Source organism: Columba livia, chromosome 15 (genome assembly GCF_036013475.1).
Source record: "Columba livia isolate bColLiv1 breed racing homer chromosome 15, bColLiv1.pat.W.v2, whole genome shotgun sequence".
Lineage (NCBI taxonomy): Eukaryota > Metazoa > Chordata > Aves > Columbiformes > Columbidae > Columba > Columba livia.
The window spans coordinates 15,084,515-15,094,603 of NC_088616.1; the positions used below are offsets into that span (position 1 = coordinate 15,084,515).

Genomic DNA, 10,089 nt, shown 5'->3' on the forward strand with positions numbered 1-10,089 from the left:
TCACTGAACCTTGCACATGGGCTGGTTTAGACCTTAGTGTGACACGGGGTGGTATTAATGCTTAGTGCTGGAATTCACCCCCTTTATCCAACCTTTATCCAAGAGAGAAGTCAGTGCATTCAAAGTCTCCCCTCTCCAGCCAATGCCCACAGGGGAAGCGAGGGCTTTTTCTTCTATTGCTGTTAAATCACAAGGCGGCTGTAAAGACAGGATACGCTCTCCCATCACAAGGAGCAGCTGCTGTGCAGGACTCGCAGCCATTTTGCACCCACTCTGCCAATTGCACAACCAGGAACCTGCTGCCGAAAGTGATGGTAACACTGAAACCCATTGCTCCTCGGCCCTGGGTGACCGACTGACAGCCGGGGACCTTGGAAAGATGCTCCTGGGCTCCTGCCTGGGACAAGCCACGGCCATAAATCACAGCACAACTGCGGCTGAGGAGGCAGCAGCTGGTTTTCAGGGGCACATCGGCCAAGCACCAGTTGGAGAGGCAGGAAGAGCCAGAACCAGATCAAGAGGTGCAGGGGAAGCAGCTGGAAGGATGTTTGCACGGCATCTGCACTATGGTCCCAGCCGCCCACCTCTGCGCACACTAAACATCAATTACATTTAAATTAAAAGAGAAAAAAAATAAACACTTTGTAAAGATGAGATTAAATCATCCATGCTGTATCTTTGAAGAGCGAGATGAACCCACCCTGAAGAAATGTAGATGTAGCAGGAACCAAGAGACTCCCGGGACTACTCATTACAGGAGACAAGATTCTAAACATCTTCCTGTTTTGCAGCAATTAGCTGGTAACTGGAAAAAAAATTGAATAGATCAACACTTTTCTATTATTAGTTTTAAATAATGACTCAGAAACAGCACTTCCTTTTTCCCCAAGCTGTGAGGAACTAAGCACCAAGACCCTGACCATGGCTTCAGGCTCATTTAAACTGCAAATCTCCCTGCAGAAATTACAGGAGAGTGGTGTGAATACATCCAGAAACAAACCCTTTGCTTCGAGCGTAACTGCTAGCAATTACCTTTCATTTACAGGTTATAAAGCTTGATACAGCACATTCGCTAGGGAGAACACGCAATGTCAAGAAGATGCGTGTTTACAGAGGTTGGGAAAGCGAGGAGGGAGAGGGGAGAAGTCCCACCTGCTGGTGGCCTTGGAGAGAAACTGAGTAAAAGGCCAACATAAAGAAGTCTGCCCAAAACACAAGGCCGGACCCTGGACCTTAGCCACTGATACCACTCACAGCCCAGGGAAATAATTAAGCATCTCAGCTCTAAAAGAGTGGCCCTCACAATCTGCTAAGCTGACAATTTTCACAGAGCAATTCAGAGAGAAAGAGGAGAAGCAGATTCAGCTGATGAGACACAAAACATCTCTCCAAAAGCATTAATTTCCTTTGGGAAGCAGCCCACACGCTCCCAGCACAGTAGGCAACCAGCACTCCTGCAGCAGGTCCCAGCAAGGCAGATGATTAAATCTGCATCAGTCACCTGGTATAAACAGACAGGCAGCAGAAGAGGATGTGGCATCATGAGCAGTGACTGGAACTCTGCAAACAAATGGACTTTGAGCTCACCTTGAAACCTGCTAATTGACAGAAACCTTTTGGATCTTCTTCTTCTTCCAGGGATAAGCATCTGCATCCCTGCCATGTCCCCGAAAAGCACGCACAGGAATGAGGACACAGCACAGTTTCAAGGGACCTGCACCAAACACAGCAGTGACCAGGCCACAGCACAACACACCCTGTCACCAGCTGCCATCGCTGACCTGCGTTTCTGCCTAAGCTGCTGCAACACAAATGGATGCCGATTTCTGTCCAGGACATCCACCCAAGAGCACAATCTTCCCATCCAGATTGGTCACAACCCCCAAGAACTTCAGGCGCCATCCTGGAATGGGAGATGCTCCACACTAACAAGGGCTGAGGAGCCTCAGCTTTTTGGAAAGAAAACCCCCCACCACCACTTTGCCAAAAGGTGACGCGGTGCAGAGGTACCACGCTGGCCACCTGCACGTCCTGAAACACCCCACGGGGCTCAGTGCACTGCTCCCAACAGCCATTTCCCCACGTCGCCCTGCTGTCGCGCTCGCCAGCTGCGAGCTGCGCACATCACCGGAACACTGGCGTTTCTTCCAGGGCTGTTTGGTAGAGCCAGGTACTGCCCCATCCCACCTGCCTTCCACCCAGCTCACCGCCACCACCAGCAGACGTGGCTGGCGAAGGCACCACCGACAAACGCAGCTCCCAAAGAGACTGGAGCACCCTGCAAACCTCAGACCTCCAAAACCAGCAGCCCGGACACAACACACAGAGGCAAGTGCAACGTTTCTTGGGTTTTTCTTTTACTTTTTTTTTTTTCCTTTTTTTTTTTTTTAATCCCTTCCCTTCCTTTGCCATGACACACACTTTGTATTAAATATCTTAAATATATTAATTTTTAAAAAGTATTAATAAAAAGCTACTGAAGGACACAGCTGGCAGAGTGACCAAGGGCGGCGACCCATTGCAAAACATGGGGACATCTTAGAAAAAGAAAACCCAGAAAACAAATGATAACCAAAAATATGGCAATTTTTGCATATGCACATCTGGCTGGAATACCCTGGGCTCTGGCATCACTGTAAAAACGGAAGGGGGAGCAGTAGAAAAAATATATTTCCATTGTACCAACCTGTATGGAGAAGGGAGTTAAGGGCAAAAATGAGGAGGCTTTAAACATTTTTGGTATTTCAGATGTTCCCTCCCACACCCACCACCCAATCGCTTTTAGTCTTTCAGCAAGTTTTCTGGTTTGGGGTAGCCAAAGAGTACAAAATCAGCTTCATAAAGCTTGTAGAGCTGCTGCCTCCAAGCCAGCGGGATTTTGGCAAACCAGTCATCTTCCCAGCTGCTGGCAGTCCTGTTCCGGTAGCTGGGGGGGAAGTGAAGCAGCCTGTCCACTTTGAGGAGCTGCAATAGATAAGCAGCGTCCTCATCCAGTGTCTCCAGCTTCCCAATAAAATCGTAGTCTATCTGGCACGGATGGCACAGCCGGTAAACCTGCCTCCAGTGCTCATTGAAAGGGGCCATCTTCTCTGTCCTGGGATCCAGTAAGTACTGGATGAAGTCAGAAAAGGAGACTTTTAGGCCTGCCCTGAAGGCCTCACTAACGGAGGTGGGAAGGTTGGTGTGGTTGGAGTACAGCTTTAGCATGGGGATGGCAAAACGCCGGTAGAACTCCTCATTCTCCAGCTCGAATTTGCTGCGAAAGGCAGAGATAAGGCGCACAAAAGGGTCCCGTACGAAGAGGAACTTCGTGTACTTCTTCAGCTTGATCTTCATGAGGTGGCGGGAGAACTTCCCGTAACGGCGCCAGAATTTGTTGAAGGTCAAGTGGGTGCTGGTGTTGTGGACGTGTTCCCGGGGGATATCTAGAGGGTTTCGGTATGGGACCCCCTGGTCCAGCAGGCTCTCACTCAGCACAATCATCACCCGTTTCCAGTTGGTGCAGGCCACCTTGGGGACGTAACAGTAGATGATGCCGTGGCGGTCATCCACAATCAGGTGGTTGAGCTCATAATTTGGGATGTCATCAAAGGAGCGCTCCTTGGTAGGGAAGGCGAAGCTGGAATTGGCACAAAACTCCCGTAACGTTCTCTGCCTCTCTACCTGCAGTTTCTCTTGGTCCAAGCTGTTCCTGGCGTTGTGCGTAGACCAGTCATAGCCCCGCACATTTTCCTCTAAATTACTCACCACAGGCTTGCTGGAGCTCTGGACGAGTAGCTGCTCTGTCTTTTGGGAGGCAGAGCTGTTCTGTTTCAGGCTCGAACTAAGCAGCTTTGCTAAAAATTCATCCACATCTGGCAAGGCTTCCCAGTCTTCACCTGCCGTAATACCAGGGATGGCTCCTGGCGAGTGAGGTCTGGAGAAGGACGTGTGCAGGTAGAAGTGAGCTGTTCCCACGTTGTCCCAGTACACGATGATCAGGAGGATCATGAAGATGGAGACCAGCACCACGGAGAGACGGAGGAGCCGTGCTTTGGTCATCCTGACACCTACTGCGATATCTGCCTTTCTCCGGGATTCACCTCCGGCTTGCAGAGTGAGGCTTGGGACCCAGCATGGTGCTGCAGACCAGGAGCCTGGAAAGGTACCAGAAAAACAATTAGTTGGTCCCTTAATCACTCTGGTTTGGAGAGAACCACCTTGAACAATCAAGACTTATCGGGGGAGAGCTGTGCGAGTCTGGGGTACCCACAGAGACCCCAAGGAGAAGTGTTGACTCTGGCCAAAAGGAGGCATAACGTGTTGTGATTTTACCAGTTTCCATAGCAATCATGGTTTGTTTATTGTTCTCAAGCATCTGGAGCTCAATGATTTCAAAAGACACTCCATTAAGATTTTAGGCCTAGAGTTTACAGAGGGAAGTTTGAGAGCATTAAAAAAATACAGCTATATACAGAAAGTATGCAAAGCCAAATACCTTCCAAACCTCCTTGATTTTTAAACATATCTAACACACAACAGGAAGAGGGCTCAATCCATTATTTTATCTTGCGGTATCACACTGTGGTCTCATCTCCTCATGAAGATGCTCTGCACCACTGTGCCAAAAACAAAGGCCTTACCAGTTATAAAAACATAGCTGAAGATGCCATTGCCTCAGCAGCTAAAGCAAGTCCCTGTTGAGAGAACATCACAGGCCTGAACACACCATCTTATCTGTGTGAAGACACCCAACAGACGTCACATCCGTGACCTTTCTCAGTAGCTACTTCATTTTGTCAAGAGCAGAGATTACACCAACAGTTTTCCTACAAAAACCTCTAAAGAGAGACAGCCCCGATAAGAGCCACGCATCAATAAAAATCTAAAGGAATGATTACTTTTAACTGAATGGCTTCTGAGATTAAGGATGCTTCGGTAAATCTCTGCCCATGTCTGGACTCTGAGTCAGGCTTTCATTCCCTGATTTAATGTAATTTATCTCTATCACACTCATCCCTAACAACTCTTGATCACCAAAGACAGGTGAGAAATCAACATTAACAGGCCAGCTCAGATCTTTTCTAGAGAATGCAGCAGGTTTGGGTTTTTTTACTTCAACCAGCCCCATCTTTCCACTGCTACCTTCTTCCCTGCTGACTCCCAGCCCCTTTCCACCAGCAATTGCCCTGGTGGAGACCCATCTCCCCACCCTGCTGCATGTTTTCTGGTCCCAGGCTCCACACAAAGACAGGTGGGCAAAGCAGCCTCCTTCTCTCCCCAAGCGACCAAGGAGCCTATGGCCAGGGAAGGACAACATAGCAAAGCAAGGAGCAGCTACGCGAGATTGAGAGAAACCAAGGTTTACTGTTTTACAGTCCCTCTCTGCAAGGTTTAACATCAAAAGACAAGCAAAAAGCAGTCGCTCCGAACTCATCCTATCCACCAAGCAGCATCCAACCCCCTATCCTAAACACAGAACAGGGCCTACAGACAGAAAACAAGAGCTGCCCTTTCTGCAGGCATCCCCATTCTTTGGAACGACTTCAGAACAAACCCTACAAACGCCAACTCTGAAAAAACAAAACCACTTTAGGGCAACGTGTCCTGAAAAGCTTTTCAAAACTAAGAATGGGTGTCTCTTCCTCCCCAAACACAGAGGGTGCTCCTCAGCCAGTTCACAGACCACCAGCCCCACTCTGTACAGGGATGCAAAGAACATGAGAGTCCAGATACGCACGAGTGCTGGGCTCTGTCATTCCTGAGGAAAACGCGCTCAGCACCTTTGAAGCTCACAGCAGCCGTACATTGAACCACTGCTCTAAAGAACCATCTGTGTGGCTGTGTTGACGCCTCGGGGATGCCAGATTTTAACAATTCCAGTCCTGGTTTCAAACACCAGACCAAAAGCATTCGATGAGAATTTCGTAACAAACAGGAACAATACCAGATATTATGTATCAAAGTATTAGCTCAGCACGTCCCCAAAGACATAAAACGCAGAACCAAAGGTTTAGGGTTTTTCCACCCTGGAGTATTTATTTTTACTTGAGCAGCAGGGAGAGCCAGAAATTCAGTGTAGCTGTAGCCTGACACACGGCTTTGCGCTGCAACACCAAACGCTGTGTTCCCTGGAGCCAAGCACGTGAAGAGGAGCTAGAGAAACTGCAGACATCAGACTTTGCACTCTGCAGAGCAAGGAGCAGGTGTTACTCAGCAGTAATTCTCCGCGTTTAGCTAGTCAAGATTGAGGATGGAGCAGATCTAAGGAGAAACACCCAGAGAGACAAGCATGGAGCTAAAGAAGGTGCAAATTACATATGTGCGTCAGCACTTCAGGCCAAGGACCTCAGTCCAGCAGCAGAAGATAATGGAGTGATGCTGCCAAGCCTACTGCTTGGCACACTTCTGGGTCTGCATTTCGCCTGAATCTGTTCTTGCTTTCGAGCCGGTTAGCTGTTCAGGGCAGGGACTGCTTCCTATTCGGGATGAATAGGGTGCCCACTGAGCACATAATTCCTAGCACACTGGGTTTCCAGCACTGCTTGAGACCTTTAGGCTGTCTGGAATGCAGCAAGCCCGGGAAGCTGCAGGGAGCATCCCTTCCTACCACCGCGACACAGTTCTGGGTAGCACAGCAGCCCGCCAGCACTTCTGCAAAGCTGTCCCACCCAGCCACGGGCAGATCACCCGCTCGGCAGCAGCGACAGAAGCAAAACGAGACACTGTGTGTGGCACACGCGTCCCTCGGGCGAACGGAAGGAGGGCTCTTTGTCAAAGCCACCAGCACAACGGAGCTTCACCGAGCTCGGCCCAAGGGCTCGAGCCTGCTTTCCAGGACACAGCACGCAGGCCTGCCAGAGCGTTCAGCTTTTCCAAGACACACAGCAGCAAGCAGCACAGAATCGAAATGACTCCGCTTCTATTAACTCTATCAGTGCCAGGGAGAAACCCTGGAAAAAAAGCGATAACACAGCTTAATTCCCCTCACGAGAAAAGCGCTGCAGAAACAGAGTTACTCTATTGACTACGATACATCCTCTTCCTGAGCGCTTCATAGAAGACGCCAGACTGAAAGCACAAATTAGAGGCCTCTGTGCACATCAGAGGGAACGCGCCTCCATGCTCTCCCTGCCAGAATCAAAAGAAAAAGCCTCCAGGAGGAGCCAAGAATTTACATTCAAGTTTAACCCAAAGTCACCAGCCAACAAGAACGTGCACCAGGATCCGCACAAAGCTGCTTCTGTGACATGACGCTGGCAAACCGGGAAACAGACCAAGCACTATAATCATCCTACCGAGTCCCCTGAGCAGCCATCCCTGATCATCTCCAACTTTGAACCTTGCCTGGGCTCAAATCAAGGACTCTTCTCCCTGTTCTAGGCACAAGAGAGACACTGAGGTCACTGGTCCCGTTCTCCATCGTAAGCTGCCATGTCAAATAACCACCTCACAAACTCTCATTTAAAACCAGAAAGGGGGGATATGTGTCTCCAGTGCTCTTATTGCAAAAGCTGTTGCAGATGCAACTCCTCAGGGATTTGGAAACCGTATTTGCACTTGACAGCCGGACTGTAACTGTTCTCAGAGCAAACAGCAGCTTAAGTAATTCCTGTCTCTTTCTTCCTCTCCACTCAGCTTTGTGCAATGACTACGTTCTCTCACAGTCCCTCTTCGCAAAAGAAAGTAATTCCAGCTCACTTACAGCAGCACAAAGTCCTACAGAAAATAAAGGAGCTTACACAGAGGTATGTACTGGAAACAAGGGACAATAACTCCTCTCTCTGTCAAAGGGACTGCCTCCAAAGGCTTGGGTGCAGATTCCATCTCTCCTTGCTTTGTGCTTCCCTCTCCTGTTGCTCTCAACCCCCTGCAGGTCAGGCAGTGAGAACCAGCTCACCTGCTCCAGCGCCCACTGGTTCTAACGCCAGAAGATACTGGATTTGAGGTAGCTTGCTTGGCCTTTGCCTGCTTCTGAAGACAGAAAGAGGTGGAATAAGAACTTTTAATAACATACAAAACCCCCAAATTTAAATGAATACTTTCCCTTGGGGCACCCACACTCACCAGCAATCGCTTGACCCATGCAGCCTTCTTTACCAACTGTCAGGGTACACACCTGCCACGGGTTACACTTCGGGAATAAGGAGGCTCTAAAGAGGTGGAACCAATTTAACCTCCTGCAGGTGTAGGAGAAGGAGCTCCCACCAGCCAGAGCAGATGGACAGTGCACCAATAACCAGCAACAAATTTCATGCACCTGGCCATCGCTCAACAAATTGCTTCTCCCCAGCTTTCCAAAAATCTACCACCCTTCGCAGAGCAGTGAAGTTTTAACCCGTGTAACAACACTGGCAGTTACCTCAGTTTAGATTCACAGTGCAAGCAAAAAATAGGGCTTGTATTGCATGTTTTACCCCAACTTAGTACATATATCCCAGAGACCAGCAAAAGAACATCCTCATCTACATCACTAACCAAGTGCCTTCCCCACTCTGGTTTGCACAGGTTTGGCAGCTCCCATCACCTCTCTTAAAATATCCATACTTGGAAGCTGTCTCAATAACCATATATCTAAGATTTTCAGCAGGCAACTTCAAAAACGCAGCATGTCCTGTTCGTTCATTACTTTTGTCAGGGGCTTCAAGAACACCCATTGCTCCTGGCCTTACAAACACAGGAATAGCCTCAGGGAGCCTCACTGCCCACAGCTTGGGCCAACAAAACCCCAGAATATTTGTGGAATAGTAACGCAGGGGCCAAAAATCAGACCCTTCCACTCGCATCACCTGCCTTTGCCTTGCAGACACCCGATTTAAGCGGTTTTCTACTGTTTGCAGTTCAGCTCTGAAGTTCTTTCTCTGCATGAAGTTCAAGCAGGATTAATCACGTTAATGGGTATCCCTGTGAAGCAACGTTAAAAGCCACACTCTACCATTGACAGAAACGCTTCGGGAGGAGGCTGTTCCCCAGGTTTGCTTTTGGAGCTGCTGGGACTGCAGACACTCCCGAGTCCAGGAGCACCACGGGCTGCAGAACACACCACAACCGCACAAACGAGCTGTTTTCACGCGTCGGGCCCAGCGCTGCCCGCAGAGCGGGGACACCCAGCGCTCCGCGGTCTGCAGAACGGAACAGCCCCGCAGAGCCACCCCCGGAGCGCCCATCTCCCGCGGACCCGCCGCCTCCCCGCACCGCCGGGCAGCGCTGCCCGCGGACCCGCGCCCTACCTGGCACTCGGGGACAGCGGAAGGAGAGCGGAGGGGACGCCGTGTCTCGCCTGCAGCCCACGAATAAAGCTCGCCCGACCCCGCCGCGGGCGGCACCCCCGCCGGGACCGCCCCACCCGGGCAGCGCCGCCGCCCAAGCCGTCCCCTCAGACCCCGTCCGCCGGGCCCTGCCCTGCGCTGCTCTGCCCGCGGGCAGAGTCCATCCCCGCCCCGCCGGGCGCGGCCCCGCGCTCACCTCCCGCCCGGGCAGCGGCTCCTTCGCCTCCTCCCGCTGCCCGGCCCCGTCCCGCCGCCACCCGGGCGCCGCTACCGCCTCTCGCGAGACGCCGGGCACGGGGGTCCCGGCGGGGCCGCGGCGCAGGCGCCGCTCCGCCCGCCGGCGGGAGGCCCCGGCCCGCCCTGCCCCGCTGCTCCCGCGGCGTGGCCGCTACCGAGCGGCCCGGGGGGGACTCCGCGCTCCAGAGCTGCGGTCCGGCCTGTCGGGAAAGCCCGCAGGCCAGGCGGGGACAGAGCGGGCAGAAGCCCCCGGCTCCTTCCCCCAGCCGGAGTGAGAGCGGTGGAAAAGCGGGGGCAGCAGATGCTGGAGCGATGTCTCTCTCCTTAGCGCTCCCTGAGCAATTACACAAGCAAAGTTTAAGCTGAAACTCAAATTGGTTACAGGTTGTGTGGAGGACTCATGCCACACCGTGGGGGTGCTTAATTTCCCTGCAGATTGAGGGCTCAGGGGCTGCAGAGGTGAGCAACCCCCCTCAGCACCCGCCCCAGGGACAGGACGGGGAGCAGAAGGAGCCAGCGGTGGGTGAGGGGGTGACAGTCCTTGTCCTGGGACAAACGCAGCACCCCAAGACCCGGCGCTGCGGATTGCTGGAGCTCACAGTTA

At 51.7% G+C, this 10,089-nt stretch overlaps 1 protein-coding gene across 5 annotated transcripts; it reads right to left on the minus strand.

The window, feature by feature from the left end:
- Positions 1–2,340: 2,340 nt before the first annotated feature.
- On the minus strand, positions 2,341–9,600 carry CHST12 (carbohydrate sulfotransferase 12). 5 transcript variants are annotated; one of them, XM_065031484.1, is made up of 3 exons: positions 9,445–9,522; positions 7,880–7,953; positions 2,341–4,136 (listed from the first exon to the last, which is right to left on the minus strand). In XM_065031484.1, exon 3 carries the CDS (start codon positions 4,039–4,041, stop codon positions 2,782–2,784), a length of 1,260 nt encoding a protein of 419 aa, XP_064887556.1. In that variant the 5' UTR covers positions 4,042–4,136; positions 7,880–7,953; positions 9,445–9,522; the 3' UTR covers positions 2,341–2,781. The 5 variants fall into 5 exon arrangements, with proteins under 5 accessions (XP_064887556.1, XP_021146147.1, XP_064887557.1 ...); XM_021290472.2 differs by lacking the exon at positions 9,445–9,522 and adding an exon at positions 8,047–9,149; XM_065031485.1 differs by lacking the exon at positions 7,880–7,953 and having other exon boundaries at positions 9,445–9,600.
- Between the last annotated feature and the right edge of the window lie 489 nt (positions 9,601–10,089).

Bases quoted from the DNA above. Each gene is read 5' to 3' on its own strand.
- CHST12 (XM_065031482.1), bottom strand. From the start codon at position 7,806: ATGGAATCTGCACCCAAGCCTTTGGAGGCAGTCCCTTTGACAGAGAGA. The intron at 4,137-7,721 runs GTAAGCTCCTTT...GTACCTTTCCAG, and splicing joins TTTCCAGTACATACCTCTGT to GCTCCTGGTCTGCAGCACCA.